Below are 18,246 nucleotides of genomic sequence, written 5' to 3' on the forward strand. Positions count from 1 at the left end.
CTATTATAGGACCATCAGGGGAACAAGATGCGAGAATCGACAGAATTCACAGGGCTGCTAGGCCGCAAAACCTCCCTATGGATAAGCCCAGAGACACCATAGCCAGGTTACATTATTTTTCTTTCAAAGAGACTCTTGAAAGTCACCTTGAGACAACCCCAGCTCCCGGAACAATTTAAAGATATCTCATTATATCCTGATCTGTCCTCATTCACATTACAACAAAGAAGAAGTTTCAGCGAAACCACTAGAGCTCTGAGGGCCCACCAAATTTGATACAGATGGGGATTTCCTACTAAGTTGATCATCACCAAAGACGGTGCCCAGCACACTGCTCTTACTCCACGGCAGGCGCAGGACCTGCTGAGAGTCTGGAACTTGCCAGCTGTAAATGGGAATGAAGACCCTCCCCGCCCGCAGAGAGTAGGGCCTATGCTGAGAGTGGGGGCCCAAGCCTGGAACCCAGACAGACAGGATCCACCTCGACAAGATCCTGGACGATGATCTAAAACTTCCTACACCATCCGCAGTGATCTAATGATTACCTACCCACCCCTTTGAGGGTGGTGTGTAGACTGTCTATTACTGTCCAACTTTCCAAGAGGACTGTGACACTTCCCGGCACCATAGCGGTGCTGAAGATCTGGTAATGTACAATTGACTGGCCCTCTTGCATATTACTCCTTGTTCCATGTTCCTTTTTTCCCTTTCCCCTACCACAAGTTGCTTGAATACTGTTAATTCTGTTCCCACACCTCCGGAAGACTGATATATGGCCCGCCTCTAGTGGACCAACTCTCTATGAGGACTGTGATTGCTCCCGAGATCTGGAGGTAGCCAGGGAACTGGTAACGTACAACTGAAAGACCATCTAGTTCATGTTAAATGCTAAATGTCTATATGAGTTTAATTTGCACTGTTAGTTTTGTATAATGCTCCACTCATGATTCCAGGTTAATGTTTTACATAGTGGTGCTTCTGATGATTATGTTTTCTCCTTCCATCTCTCCTCATCTCTACCATCTTTCCCTCTGCTCTCCCCTTCTCCCTGCACCCCGCTCCTCCCATTACCTTTCCCGGCTCTAATGCCTTCCCCGTTACCCTATTACCTCCTTTCTCCCCCATTCCTCCCTCCTCACCTGGAATGTTGACACCCCCCTGCCACCCGCCTACTCCCCCCTCCCTTCCCCTCTGCTCTTCCCCATCTCCCTAATCCTGCTGCCTCTCTCCCCTCGTCACTCTGCTCCTTTCTGTTCCCTTCTTTTTTTCCCTTCCTCCTCCTCCCTTTCCCTCTGCCTCTCTCTCCTAATTCTTTACCAGTGTTGTTTGCTCCGCCCACTAACATTCCCCCTGGACTTAAGGGAGGACTTCCCTGGTGGGGGGTGCCGAGGAAGAGATCTGTCATATGGGCAATGTCAAGTGTTGAGAACATATTGTTATTCTGGTGTATTTCTGATTTACCACATCATGCATTTCCCTCCAGGTATTGCTGCCTTTCCCTCCCTTCCTTCCATTCAGCTTTCCAGTTTGCCTCTCCCCTCCTCCCCCCTCTCTCTTATTTCCATCCTTATCTTCTCAACATCCTACCTCTTCCCCACCTACCTTTCCGTCCCCTGATCTCCCCCCTTCCTTTTTCCTTCTAGGTACTCTTACTCTATGCCCACCTCGGGCCCACCCCTTACCTATTACTTCCCGGTGTTATTACGGTTATATATTACTATTGCAGATGTCTATATAAATGCATGTACCTACCTACTCTTTAAGACCTACATGAGCTGCCTGACTCCTGTCACGGGCCCTCAGAAACCTTTAGACTTTCCATCGCTTCCAACTACCTAAGGTCCGAAGGTATAGCATAGGTGCATTGCTCCCTTCTCATTTGCCTAGACCCTTTGCCCCCTTCCCTCCTCTCCTCCTTCTCCACTGCCTTTTCCCACCATCCTTTTCCCCATTCAACCCTTAAGGTTACCTGGCCACAGCTCCCTATGTAAGATGATTAGTGATTATATAACACGTGCCGGTGGTGGAGGGGAGCCTCCGAGCTATCTTCCCCTTCACTACCTCCTTCCCCCCCCCCCCTCGGGTTAGGGATTATTTATTCTATCCTCTGCACTCCCTATTTACCAGAGTGTAGTAGCCTCTGCCCAGCCCGGAGAACTAGTGAAACCTAGTGTTTTTTTTTTTTTCCTCTCTCCTCCACAATGAGAGTGGGCACGCTAAACGTTAGAGGCCTGAATTCCCCCATGAAGAGAAGTTTACTTCTTAAATTTTTGAAAACCCAACGCCTCGACGTTGTGTACATACAGGAGACTCATTGGACGGAGTTTCGGGCCGCCATATTCCACCCCAGAGATTTCCTGGTTCGCTTGTCCTCAACGTTCCATAAAAAGGCCAGGGGAGTTACTGTCCTAATTGGTAGACATGTCTCCTACGAGCCCATTTACCTTGAGTCGGACCCTTCCGGCCGATATATAATATGTGTCTGTCGGTTGGATAACAATCTGGTCATGCTGGTTGCTCTGTATTCCCCTAATGTCAACCAGACCTGCTTCCTCGGTAACCTGCTGGGTAAGGTCAGCCGACTTAAGCAGGGCCATGTTATTATAGGTGGTGACTGTAACCTGGTGTGGGACCCGCGCAGGGATAGAAAGTCACAAAGAAAGGGTCCTCCACATCGAGGAGAGGAACATTACTCTCATCTCTTTAGAAATGTTGTTTCACAACACTCATACCATGACGTCTGGAGGGCCCTGCAACCTGATGTCGATGACTACACCTGTTACTCGTCTTCCTCCCGGTCTTTCTCTCGGCTCGATTACTTTTTTTGTCACTCGTGGACACTGCAGACGGTAGCGGCGGCTAGGATCGTACCTTGTGTATGGTCAGACCACGATGCAGTAGTTGTAGATATCTCTTTCTCCCCCTCGGGGGAGGGTGGACACTCTTGGCGCCTACCAGAATACCTCCTTGCGGACCCTCAGGTCCCACTCTGGATACGGGAAATAGAGGGGTTTCTTAGTATAAATGACACGGGATCTACATCTGCACTGACTCTGTGGGCGATGCTTAAGGCCTACCTCCGCGGGCTCTTTATGCAAAAGTCCTCAGAGATTAGAAGACGCAAAGGGGCCAGCTTAGCCCAACTATATCACGATTACTCTCTCCAGGACTCAGCTTAGAAGGGCTAGAACAGATTCCCTGGTCAGGAAAGTCCAGACTCTCAAAAAGCAGATCGAGGCTTGTGAACTGGAGAGGGTTCAGAGGGGACTCTATCTTCTGAAACAGAGATACTACCACAAAGGGGACAGGGCGGACCGGCTCCTGGCCCACAAACTCCAACAGAGAACCTTATTGAACAAGATAGCTTATGTCACCAGAGACAACAGGAAATTTTATTCCCCTAGTGATATAGGAGATGTTTTTGCAGACTACTACAGTGGTTTATATCAGATATCTACTGACCCCTGTTCCCACTATGCACCAGCACACGCTATCCCCGAGTTCCTCGACAAGCTCCAATTGCCACAGGTTCCGGAAGATCTGAGGGACCTTCTCACTGCCCCTATCACAGTGGAGGAGATTGAGAAGACGATTAAGAGCCTTAAGGCACATAAATCCCCAGGGCCGGACAGCTTCGATGCCATGTTCTATAAAAAATTTGTGGCCCAATTATGTCCTCTTCTTATTCATGTGTTTGGTGAGGCCATGGATGCTGGTAGCTTCCCCCAGGGCTTCTTAGAGGCATCAATCATAACTATACCCAAACCTGGGAAGAATCCTGAGTTCTGTGAGAGCTACCGCCCAATATCTCTCATTAATGGAGATGTAAAATTATACGCAAAAATTCTAGCCTCGAGGCTAAATAAAATCCTTCCGGTTTTGATCCATCAGGATCAGGTGGGATTTACCCCGGGACGCCAGGGCTCAGACAACACCAGGCGTCTGTTGAATATCTTTTTCGAGACAGCCGCACTTAGAATCCCACTGGTTACCCTGTCGTTAGATGCTGAGAAAGCATTTGACAGGGCCGGTGGGAATACATGATTGAGGTCCTGCGCTCTTTCGGATTCCCTCCCGCTTTTATCACGGCGGTAATGGCCCTATACTCGGGCGCATCCGCTAGAATGAGAGGATTCGGGTTTGTATCCAGAGCTTTTGAGATCAAGAATGGGACGAGACAGGGGTGTCCCCTGTCACCACTCCTTTTTGCCCTAATGATGGAACCGCTAGCGACAAGACTCCGGGCGACCCCCTCTATCCAACCCTTAGTGTTGCATGATATTCCGCAAGTCCTAGCGCTATTTGCAGATGACTTGATGATATTTCTAGCGGACCTGGAAGAGTCGCTTCCTGAACTGTTCAGGATCTTGACCGAGTTTGCTAACCTAACATACTACAAACTCAACTATACTAAGACTGAAGCCTACGTTATTGGCCTACCCGAAACCACTTTGGAGACTCTGAGGGGAACTTATCCATTTAAATGGTCAACTGAAGGACTGAAACACCTGGGGGTGATGCTCTCCCATGATCCTAAGCGAATAGTGACCGCAAATTACGGGTCTCTGCTCAAGGAGTTCCAACAAACGGTCTCTAGCTGGAAGGTCCCGGTGGTCTCTTGGACGGGTAGGGTCGCGGCTGTGAAGATGCTTCTACTCCCGAAGCTGATCTATTTCTTTAGGTGCCTCCCGGTTCCTGTTCCGGCATATCTCCTCAACCACTTTCAATCTATCTTTACGAAATACGTATGGAAGGGGCGCCACGTGCGGCTACCCCTGACCCAACTACAAAAACCAAAAAGATGCGGAGGCATGTTGATGCCAAACATCACATTATACTATAAGGCTGCTATGCTCTCGCATATTGCTGCTTGGGGGGTGAAGGACTGCTCCGCAGGGTGGTACCAAATAGAACAGGGCTCGCTGCCCGCTGGAGTGGACTTGGCCAATCTTATATGGATCCCGCAGAGGTGCTGAGCGGAATACATTGCCGCACAATCAAGACCTGCCTGAAACTTTGGAGAGAGCTACGGCCTCTTGACTCGGTAGCCCCGCAACCCTCCCCTATACACTCTATCAAGGCTTTACTACATTGCCTTCCTGAATCTCACCCCAGGAAATGGGAAGCCTTAGAGATCAGACTACTCTCAGACCTATATAGAGGAGACGCCCTGGCTATCCCGCCCCAAACTTATCAGACGGACAATTTCCCTAGAGAGTTACAATTCGAATACCTTCACCTGGTCTCGCTCCTTCTATCCTGGTGGTTCCAGAAAGCTACCATGAGAGTTCTCACCAAATGGGAGAGGAGATGGTTGACGGGTAGAACTCTACGAGGTTCCCTATCGTTCCACTCCAGAACTCTTCTTAACTCCCCTCACTTCATAAAAACTCAGTCCACAGAGGACTGGGAGAGAGACTTAGGGGCAGTGGCATCAGATGGTAAATGGCAGCGTGCTCTCCAGGATGTTAGCGCAGCGGTGCGTTGTTCCAACCTGTTTGAATTATATCTCAAAATCCTACTTAGGTGGCATTGGGTCCCGACCAGGTTGCATAGAATATATCCCTCCCGGTCGGCGGACTGTTGGAGAGGCTGCGCCCAGCGGGTACCCACCTCCACATCTGGTGGGAATGCCCCAAATTGAGCCACTTTTGGACCCAGGTGGCGAGGCTACTCCAGAGGTTGGGTCTCACCGACGATCTCACAGGAGATATGGCGCTCTTTCATCTTGGACTGCAGGGCCTCCCAAAATCATCCCGTCTACTAGGTGTTTTTATCCTCTTGGCGGCAAAACTCGTTATAGCTAGACAGTGGATGAAACAAGCCCCTGTTACGCTTACCCCAGTCCTTGACTCCTTGGATTACATCCAAAACATGGAAGAATATGCACTAAGGGTTGAAGGCCGCTATGATTTCTATTGTTCTATATGGTTGACATGGGAGGAGTTTAAGAGAACTGGCGATGCCGGCATTTCGACGGGCGACCGGATAGATGTGCAGCTCTAGAGGCTGGGACTCTGGCCCAATTTTTTTTTCTCTCTCTATTCCCTTCCCCATTCCCTCTCTCCCTTTCCTACCCTTCCCCTGTCCCCCACCACCTGGCAACAGTTCTCTGGGTTACTCCCATTCCCCATAACCATGGGTTGCCCTCCAGTTGATTCCCGCATCAAAATTTAACAATCCTCACACTGTTTGTCTTAGACGATAGCAATTACCTAACACTTGGTTTCTGCCTTATATGACCCATATTGAGAATCCTTGATCCCGAGAGTTATGTCTTCTGATGAGTACCAGTTTACAGGTCCCATAAGTGGATCTTTTTCACACTGTTGACGCTTGCATGTTCTGTTATTTAATTATAAGAAAAGAGGCATCACTAAGGTCAATACCATGCTCCCATTATTGTTCAGTGTATTTATGTTTGAAAGAAGGAATTACTGTCATGTAATACTGTTTGAGATATTGTCCTTTATGCCGTGCTTGTACTCTGACTTGTTTCATTGCCTCAATAAAAAAAAATATTTAAAAAAAAAAAAAAATCTGACCATGGCATCAAATACTTGGATTAATGTAGTAACATCATGTTTCGTACTCTGTTTATGTTACAGCTGAGGGACCAGTATGGCCCAGTCTATACGTTGTTCTTTGGCATGCGACCTGTGGTTTTCATTTGTGGCTATCAGGCGGTGAAGGAAGCTCTTGTAGATTATGCAGAGATATTTGGCGCTCGAGGAAGAGTTGCTTCAATAGATAAATTTACTCAGGGATATGGTGAGTAAGCAAGAAAATAAAAACAGAACAGTAAACACATGTTGAAGGTTAAAATATTTGTTCAATATTTCCACTGCCGCAGCCTGACCGTCAATGTCTAGAGAGGGTTTTCCTTTGCCTCTATTGACAGATCCCTTAAGCGAATCACTTGCCGGCAATTGTAATACATTTCCGATCGCACTCGGCTGTGTATCACAGGAGCGTGCACATAAAAGGGATCCGCTCAACAATACTGTCAGTAAAGCTGGACTTATATTTTATTATATTGTATATAAACCTACATTCTAATAGTTGTCTAGTCTATTTTCCAGTTTATAGTATCCATATCCATGTTAAAATTGGTGCCACACAAAAATCAGTATTATAAGCCATACATCATAAATTACTTTACAATTACTTTAACGTTATTTGTAGGGATGGGCGAATGTGTAAATTTCCGAATTTGAATGTTAGAACGAATGTTATTACCGAATTTCGAATTATAAATCCGAATGTTGATAAGAAGAAATATTCTTAAAAATTCTATAATCGAATGCTATTTACAGTTTTCGAATGTCACTTTCGAATTTTAATGTTTATAATTATATCGAATGTCCACATTCGAAATTTTGAATTTAACATTCTATTTAACAAATACTATTCCGAAGTTCAATAGTTCATGTGGTAGGGAGGGAATCTAGTAAATTGATACATAATAGATACAAATATATCATTTTGAATGTTTCTATATAGAATATTGCATAATTTGAATATTACATTTAAAGAAAGCATTACAAATACTATTACAAACATATCAATTTGAATTTTTCAAATTCGAATATTGCATAATTTGAATATTACATTTAAAGAAAGCATTACAAATACTAGTACAAATATAAATTCAAATTTTTCGAAACAAATATTTTTGAGTGCAATCGTAAAATTCAAAACCGAACATTCGAAAATCGAATGTTAGAATGTTATGTAAACATTCGAAATTCGATTTGAACAAACTAATGTGTTAAAATTAGTTTCATTTTTCGAATGTTGCGAAACATTCGCCCATCCCTAGTTATTTGCTGCTTATCCTGGAGAAACGGTGCACACTTCTGTCTTTTATGTGCACAGTGTTCCCGGCGAGAGGCGCATTTGCGCTGTGCCAGTGACGTCACTAATTATGGGCTAGATTACAAGTGGAGCACTAATTTAAAGTGCACCCTTAAAGGTAAACAGGTATTTGCCTGTTTATGCGCGCATGTTAAATAACCAGTCATTACAAGTGGCTGGTTAATGCTACCATGAGCTCGCGGTAGCATCTTGGTGCTTAAATTCATTAACCAGAGGTCAGTTCTCTGGTTTATGAAATAAAAGTCCCACAAATTCCTCCAAATAAAAGTGAACTGTTCCTTTTTTTAAATTAAAAAGCATCTTTAATTTTTATTTTTTTAAAATAACTACATAAAGCAGTTATAAGGGGTTAAAATGAAGGGATATGGGGTGTTAGAAAAAAAAAGGCCTTTACATTGCGGTCTATGGGGACTGTTAAAACTCTTAATATATATGTATATGCTTACATACATATATTTATGTATGTGTTAATATCTGTATATATACATATAAACCCATAAATATATACTGTATATGCTTACATACATATATTTATGTATGTGTTAATATCTGTCTATATAAATATAAACACATAAATATATATGTATATGCTTATATATATATATTTATGTATGTGTTATTATCTGTCTATATACATATAAACACATAAATATATATGTATATGCTTATATATATATATATATATATATATATATATATATATTTATGTATGTGTTAATATCTGTCTATATACATATAAACACATAAATATATATGTATATGCTTACATACATATATTTATGTATGTGTTAATATCTGTCTATATACATATAAACACATAAATATATACTGTATATGCTTACATACATATATTTATGTATGTGTTAATATCTGTCTATATAAATATAAACACATAAATATATATGTATATGCTTATATATATATATATTTATGTATGTGTTATTATCTGTCTATATACATATAAACACATAAATATATATGTATATGCTTATATATATATATATATATATATTTATGTATGTGTTAATATCTGTATATATACATATAAACACATAAATATATACTGTATATGCTTACATACATATATTTATGTATGTGTTAATATCTGTCTATATAAATATAAACACATAAATATATATGTATATGCTTATATATATATATATTTATGTATGTGTTATTATCTGTCTATATACATATAAACACATAAATATATATGTATATGCTTATATATATATATTTATGTATGTGTTATTATCTGTCTATATACATATAAACACATAAATATATATGTATATGCTTATATATATATATATATATATATATTTATGTATGTGTTAATATCTGTCTATATAAATATAAACACATAAATATATATGTATATGCTTATATATATATATTTATGTATGTGTTATTATCTGTCTATATACATATAAACACATAAATATATATGTATATGCTTATATATATATATTTATGTATGTGTTAATATCTGTCTATATACATATAAACACATAAATATATATGTATATGCTTATATATATATATATATATATATTTATTTACGTATGTGTTAATATCTGTCTATATACATATAAACACATAAATATATATGTATATGCTTATATATATATATTTATGTATGTGTTATTATCTGTCTATATACATATAAACACATAAATATATATGTATATGCTTATATATATATATATATTTATGTATGTGTTAATATCTGTCTATATACATATAAACACATAAATATATATGTATATGCTTACATACATACATTTATGTATGTGTTAATATATGTATATATACATATAAACACATAAATATATATGTATATGCTTACATACATATATTTATGTATGTGTTAATATCTGTCTATATACATATAAACACATAAATATATATGTATATGCTTACATACATATATTTATGTATGTGTTAATATCTGTCTATATACATATAAACACATAAATATATATGTATATGCTTACATACATATATTTATGTATGTGTTAATATATGTATATATACATATAAACACATTAATATATATGTATATGCTTACATACATATATTTATGTATGTGTTAATATCTGTCTATATACATATAAACACATAAATATATATGTATATGCTTACATGCATATATTTATGTATGTGTTAATATCTGTCTATATACATCTAAACACATAAATATATATGTATATGCTTATATATATATTTATGTATGTGTTAATATCTGTCTATATACATATAAACACATAAATATATATGTATATGCTTATATACATATATTTATGTATGTGTTAATATCTGTCTATATACATATAAACACATAAATATATATGTATATGCTTACATACATATATTTATGTATGTGTTAATATCTGTCTATATACATATAAACACATAAATATATATGTATATGCTTACATACATATATTTATGTATGTGTTAATATCTGTCTATATACATATAAACACATAAATATATATGTATATGCTTATATATATACAGGTAGCCCTCAGTTTACGCCGGGGTTAGGTTCCAGAAGAAATGGTTGTAAATTGAAACCGTTGTAAATTGAAACCCAGTTTATAATGTAAGTCAAAGGGAAGTGAGGGAGATAGGTTCCAGGCCCCTCTTAAAATTGTCATAAGTTACACCTAATATATTATTTTAAAAGCTTTGAAATTAAGACTTTAAATGCTAGACAGCATTATAAACCTAATAAAATAATCACACAACACAGAATATATAATTAAACTAAGTTAAATGAACAAAAACATTTGCTAAACAGCATTATAAACCTAATAAAATAATCACACAACACAGACTTCACTTGCATTTTTCTGAAAACAGTTTTTTCTATGCATTCCAATCTGGACTGAGTTATAGACAGGAAGATCTTGTTCCTTTGAAATCTGCTCGATAGCTCAGGTCTGGTTAAACTGATTAATTTCAGCTTGCTTGGCTTTGCTGCAACACAAGCGGACAGCTCCACCTACTGGCTATTTTAATAAATGCACTGCTTCTCAATGCTTTTCAATAGCAGTCACATGACTGGAAAAAAAGGTTGTTATTCTGAAACGGTGTAAATTGAACCGTTGTAAAACGAGGGCCACCTGTATATATATTTATGTATGTGTTAATATATGTATATATACATATAAACACATAAATATATATGTATATGCTTACATACATATATTTATGTATTTGTTAATATCTGTCTATATACATATAAACACATAAATATATATGTATATGCTTACATACATATATTTATGTATGTGTTAATATCTGTCTATATACATCTAAACACATAAATATATATGTATATGCTTACATACATATATTTATGTATGTGTTAATATCTGTCTATATACATATAAACACATAAATATATATGTATATGCATGTGTTAATATCTGTATATATACATATAAACAAATAAATATATATGTATATGCTTACATACATATATTTATGTATGTGTTAATATCTGTCTATATACATATAAACACATAAATATATATGTATATGCTTACATACATATATTTATGTATGTGTTAATATCTGTCTATATACATATAAACACATAAATATATATGTATATGCTTACATACATATATTTATGTATGTGTTAATATCTGTATATATACATATAAACACATAAATATATATGTATATGCATGTGTTAATATCTGTCTATATACATATAAACACATAAATATATATGTATATGCTTACATACATATATTTATGTATGTGTTAATATCTGTCTATATACATATAAACACATAAATATATATGTATATGCTTACATACATATATTTATGTATGTGTTAATATCTGTCTATATACATATAAACACATAAATATATATGGATATGCTTACATGCATATATTTATGTATGTGTTAATATCTGTCTATATACATATAAACACATACATATATATGTATATATTTTAAGTTTGCTGCCCAACGCTGCTCAACCTACCACCTAAGCTGCGCTAGGTTCTTTGCCGCGTCTTACGGCATCAGAGCAAGGCTCCCATTGGAGCCTATAGAAGCTCGCTCTCATTAGAGGAAAGCTCCCAAGCAATCGCGTTTGCATTGTGCTCAACTTGTAATACCAACGCACATTTCCATGCACTGGGTTTACTGAGTGGAGCACAAATATCACGCTCCACTTGTAACTTGGTCCTATATTTCTAGAACCACTGGGGTATTTCTAAATGTTAAATTCTATAAAAATGAATACAACAAATTTTCCTGAAGTTTCTATCTTCATCACCATAAAAAGTACTTATTTCTACAAATTTAGCTCAAGGGTTTTACAAACTGTCAAAAGGACAATAATATTCAAAATTAAACTTTCATGTCTCAGAAAAAGCTTCCATTTTACGCAGCCTTTAAATTTACTTCTGTTATTTAAATTTCTTTTTTCTCTTGGTATCCTTTGTTTAAAAGCATACCTAGGTTGGCTCAAGAGAAGCAATGCAATCCTGGGAACTGCACATTGGTGTCTGCATATATATGTCTCTTGTCAATGGCTCACATAATGTGTTCAGCTAGCTCCCAGTAATGCTCCTTCAACACAGGATACCAAGTGAATGAAGCACATTTATATATTTATATAATATATTTACATTTAATAATAGAAGTAAATTAGAAAAATGTCTAAAATGTCATGCACTATCTGACACATTAAAGAAATATTTTCGGTTTCACATCCCTTTAAAAGCATTTAACATGTCATGCTCGACCAAACTTAAAGGGACAGTAAAGTCCAAATTAAACTTTCATGTTTCATTTAAAAAAAAAAACTTTCTAATTTACTTTTATCATCAAATTTGATTTGTTCTCTTGGTATTCTTAGTTGAAAGCTAAACCTAGGTAGGCTCATATGCTAATTGATAAGCCCTTGAAGACCGCCTCTTATCTGAATGCATTTGACAGGGTTTTCACAGCTAGAGGGCGTTAGTTCATGTGTGCCATATAGATAACATTGTGCTCACGCCTCTGGAGGTATTTATGAGTCGGCACTGATTGGCTAAAATGCAAGTCTGTCAGAATAGCTGAGATAAGGGAGCAGTCTGCAGAGGCTTAGATACAAGGTCATTACAGAGGTAACAAGTATATTAATATAACCATGTTGGTTATGCAGAAATGGAGAATGGGTAATAAATGGACTATCTTTTTTAAACAATACATTTTTTGGTGTTTACTGTCCCTTCAAACTATGGCTAAAAAAAATCCCAATAACAAAGAAACTCAGTCTCTGCTCCTATTTTGTAAAATTATAGTGTGCTGCTCATATCAGTTTATGACTCTGTGATGTCCTGGCTTGTAAGCTTTTTAATGGGACATTAACCTGCTGGACACGACTTGAATAGAATGGGTACTAGATTCACCATCGTTTTTCCTCCTGCAGCTATTTTTAGAGTTGTTCTCATATTTTATACCTTTACAGGTAATGCTTAGTGAAGCTCTGCACGTTCATACAGGGTGCCGTCATCTTGGAGCTTATATATTCTTGCACCTGTGACAGTAGTAGTGAACATTCACAGTGATATTGCTGGCTTTTTTTACAGTTGCATTGTGCACTTACGGTTGAAGGGGCAATCTAATCAAAATTAAACTTTCATGATTCAGATAAGGCATGCATTTTTTTTTATATTATTTATTTATAATCCAAGACACTGTACAAGGCAAAAATATGAAAGAAATGTTGAGGCATGCCATATTTCACAAGCTTTACAAATATTAATTTATACAATGCTGTATTAGTTTTGATTGTCATACATCAATATAGTTGCATTGTACACTGTTCAACAAATTAATACAACACAGCCATTTATCTCTGACAGTGTTTTGGGAGTTTTTACACCACCATTTCCTAATATGCCAAAAACAAAACGAAAAGAAGGAAGAGAAAAAAAAAGGGAAAAAAATAATCCCGACTACCCTCCTCCACCCTTCCCAACAGCCTACCAGTTCCCTAATAGGACTATCTCTGAGTTTTGGAATGGGAAGATCAAGTGATTTATTTCTGTAGAGGGAAATATTTTTAGAAATACTGCCCAGTTATTAAAATTTTTTCTAATATCATGTTCATTATCTATATTTGTATCTCTTTGTTCTAATATACATTGCTTCTTCATACAGTTCTTAACTTCGGAGATGCTTGGAACTGCTCGACTTTTCCATTTTTTACAAATTAAGTATCTGGTGGCAAGAATAGAAGAGATTAATACTTTTTCTCTAATCTGATTACCAGGTTCGTTCTTTAGACAAAATATTATCTGATGGAGTGATAAGGCAACAGAAGCTATCTTTAATAATTCTTTAGCCAGAATTCTAATTTGATCCAGAAATTTCTTATTTTTGGGCAGTGCCATAGCATGTGTACCAAATCAGCTGCCGGGTATGAACATTTGGGACATTTATTAAATCCTAGATTGCAACACCTGAGACCTCTCTCGGGGGTAAAGTATGCTCTATGAAGGAGTTTGACATGCGCTTCTTGCCAGGTAGCAGAGAGTGTGACCTGTGCTATTTTGTTATTTGATAGTTGAAGAGTTTTTGATTCAATACTGCTCTGGGTAATTAGTGAATTCCAGTCTGATGCCAGTTTTGTTAGGATTGGAGCACCTTTGCTGGTACCCAAAAGATAATAGCATGGAGCAATAGACATATTGCCATTTCTAGTTAATACGAGCCAGTTCTCCAGTTTACCCAGTCCCCAGCTCCAATCCGCTTCTTTAATTATTTCCAAAGCAAAATGTCTTATTTGTAAATAGGCGAAGAAGTCTTTATTAGATAGACTAAATTCCATTTTCAATTCCTGAAATATTTTAATACATCTCCTGTCCCTACTATTTGGCATACCCTGTTTAGCCCGGCATTGTGCCACCCTCTAAAGACTGCAGAGTTTAAACCTGCTTGGAATTTCGGGTTTCCTATTAAAGGTAAATAGTGAGAAACTATGTTATTTATTGAAAGAAGATTAGTTATTTTATACCACGCCTTGAGTGGATTAAAAATTGTTTTAAATCTCTTGATTTCCGCCGGTATTTCCTTTGGCACAGAATGGATCAGTGCTGATGGGAGATATGGGCTACAGGCATTGATTTCAAGCTCATTATTTAAGACATAGTTATTGGATGAAATCCAGTCAGTTACTATACGAGCAAGAAAACTAAGATTGTATAGTCATATCTGGTAGTGCAAGTCCTCCATATTCCTTCGGTACTGAAAGTTTGGTAAGAGAGCTCTTTGATCTTTTCTCCTGCCAAAGAAATTGTGTATGTGAACTGTTAATTGAACGAATATCTTTTTCTAATAAAATTATCGGGGTGTTTTGAAGAAGGTAGAGCAGCTTCGGAAGAAGAGCCATTTTGAATAATGCTATTCGACCAGAGATTGATAGAGGTAGGTTTTGCCATAACTTAAGTTTTTCTTTAACATGTTTCAATATTGGGGGAATATTGAGGTTATATAGATCCGCAAAATTAACCGGGATGCAAATCCCTAAATATTTAAAGGAATCTGTGACCTCTAGAAAAGGAGTGCTTAAGATAGAGTTGCTATTTTTCCTAAGCCAAAATATTTCAGATTTCATCATATTCACTTTATATCCGGAGAAAGAACCAAAGTGATCCATTATCTGGAACAGTTTAGGGATATTTAATTGGTGTTGGCCAGATACAGAAGTAAATCGTCCGCATATAGCCCGATTTTTATCTCATGATTGCGGATTTTTATGCCATGAAGGCATTGCCTTATCTTGATTGCCAAAGGTTCAATGGCAAGGTCGAAGAGAAGCGGCGAGAGAGGGCATCCCTGACGCGTCCCTCTGCCCAATAAAATAGAGGGGGAGACATTGTTGTTCACTATCAATCTTGTGGAGGGTTGGCTATATAAGTTCCCTACGAATTCAGAGAACTTGCCTCTGATGCCAAATTGTATTAGTGAGGTATTTATATGTTCATAGAGAATTGAATCGAAAGCCTTTTCGGCATCGATGGATAGAATGGCGAGATCAGGGAAAACCTCTCCCCCTCCGTCTGAGCCTGACAAGTTCCCAAAATATTCCGTCACAGCCAGGACTTCTCTAATTTTTGCCGCAGAGTTGCGTTTGTTTAGAAACCCTGCTTGATCAGTATGAATGATTTCTGCAAGTGCACCCTGAAGTCCAGATGCTAAGATCACAGTTAAAATGTTGTAATCTGAGTTCAGGAGGGCTATTGATCTATATGATTCCTTGCAGGTGGGATCTCCTCCTTTAAGTATTAAAGTCGTAAAGGAAGAAGAGAAGGAGGGTGGAACCGGTTTGCCATTTATATAGAAATAGTTAAAAAGAGTGCTCAAATTAGAGGCAATTTCCATAGATAGGATCTTATAGAACTCACTGGGAAGTCCATCAGGGCCAGCTGCTTTATTAGAAGGTAGTTTAGAGATCGTTTTCTCAATCTCCTCCTTGGTAATAGGAGAGTTGAGACTATCAGACGCGTCTGGTGTTAGTGTAGGATAAATAATTTTATTCCAGAAATCAGTAGATTTCTCTGTGTCATATATTTTAGGAGCATAAAGCTCTTGAAAATATTCAAAAAATGTGTCCGAAATATCATCAGATTTCAGCAGTTGCTTCCCTTTATACTGGAGGTTTTCTATCACTGATTGCTTTTTCTCACTCTTGACTAATTTAGCCAACATTCTGCCGGATTTATTCCCATATCTATACATTTTAGCATGGATTTTCAGCTATTTTTTGTGATTCTTGAAGCAATACAAAGGTATCCTTTTCATTTTTGGCACGGACATATTTTGCCCAATTTAAAGGGGTTTTATCCAGCAGATATTGATTATAGGAGTTGATCAGAAATTTGCATGCTTCCTTCTCTCTTGACCTCATCGTCTTAAGTAATAAAGCACTATATGCAATCATTTCCCCTCTCAGCACTGCTTTCGCAGCTTCCCAGAATATTTCAGGGCGATCTGAGTATTCGCCATTGAAATGTACATATTCCTCAAATTTATTTTTAAGCCATCTTTTAAATTTTAAGTCTGACGCCATATAATAGGGAAAAAAAGATTGCAATGAGGTAGATTGTGAGTGCGTAAGCTGAAACTCAAGAAAAATAGGCCCGTGATGTGATAGTAAAATCGGCATTATTCCAGATTTTACCCGCGTTGTAGATAGACGTTCATCGATCAAAAATATATCGATCCTTGAAAGCGTTTTATGGGCTTTGGAGAGGCAGGTAAAGTTCTGTACAACAGGATTCTGGGCTCTCCATATGTCTCGTAGTGCTAAGTTTTGCGTGATTTTTTTGAACATCTTAGATTCCAAATTGTCTTTTTTTTGTTTCGGCTGTTTGGTGTTCCATCTTAACCTGTCTATTGGGCATTGTGGTGCCATATTAAAATCTCCGCCAAGAATCAGGTGCCCCGCACTATATAAAAGAAGTTTAGACTGAAGAGTGTTCCAAAACTCTGGGTCAAACACGTTACGGCCATATGTATTGCAGAATGTATAAATCTTTTGGGCAATTTTAACCTTCAGCAGGACATATCTCCCCCCCGGATCAGCCTCAAAGTGAATGATTTCCGGATTGATCTTTTTCCCTATTAATATGGCTACCCCCTCTTTCTCCTCACACTAGGCGCAAAATAGACTTCTTTTACCCAGGATGCTTTCAGTTTTAAAGATTCCTCTGCACTTAAGTTGGTATCCTGAATGAAGCCAATATCTGTTTGGGCTTTCCGTAGCTGGGCAAGAATTGCCTTTCTTTTAATGGGAGTTGAAATGCCCCCTACATTCCAGGAGACTATCTTGCATTTATCTACCCTTGTGGCCATTTATGTAGAGGAGGGGAAGGGGAAGAGGAAGGAGAAGAGTGAGAAGAAAAAACAAACAAAAAAAACCCCCACATACACAGAAAATTAAACCCTCGCCCCGTGCCTCGCAGCTGCCGAGAATCACGGGGCTTCCCTAGGTACAGGACCTGCATTTTATTTCTAAAATTATTTGCATAGTTCAGATATTCTATTACTGAGCTGGTAAATCAAGTGTATTAAATACATTTTCAGCCATTTGGGCTTCTTCAAACCAGTGTGTTACCTCCTTCACTGTGACTTTAAGCTTGGAAGGATAAATTATAGTGGCTCGATAGCCGTGTTGTATAAACTTAGAACAGATAGGGGCAAGCTCCCTTCTTTTTAACGTTGTATCAGCCGAGAAGTCTTGGAAAATGAAAATTGTGGCCCCTCCTAATTGGCTGATGTTTGTGATAATGTTGGAATAGAGTGATCTTATCTTGGAAATGTAATAGCCTTGCTATTACGGGTCT

The 18,246-nt window shown here is 37.9% G+C and overlaps 1 protein-coding gene across 3 annotated transcripts in view; it reads left to right on the plus strand.

Moving 5' to 3' along the window:
* LOC128666880 (cytochrome P450 2G1) overlaps nucleotides 1-18,246 on the plus strand; it is an 80,841-nt gene that overhangs the window by 19,908 nt on the left and 42,687 nt on the right. For all 3 annotated transcript variants that reach the window (XM_053721684.1, XM_053721686.1, XM_053721685.1), the window contains one exon: nucleotides 6,609-6,771. In XM_053721684.1, coding sequence (XP_053577659.1) covers nucleotides 6,609-6,771 — 163 coding nt within the window. The remainder of the gene's footprint in view (nucleotides 1-6,608; nucleotides 6,772-18,246) is intronic.

The sequence above is a fragment of the Bombina bombina genome, chromosome 7 (assembly GCF_027579735.1).
Source record: "Bombina bombina isolate aBomBom1 chromosome 7, aBomBom1.pri, whole genome shotgun sequence".
In the NCBI taxonomy this organism is placed as follows: Eukaryota; Metazoa; Chordata; class Amphibia; order Anura; family Bombinatoridae; genus Bombina; species Bombina bombina.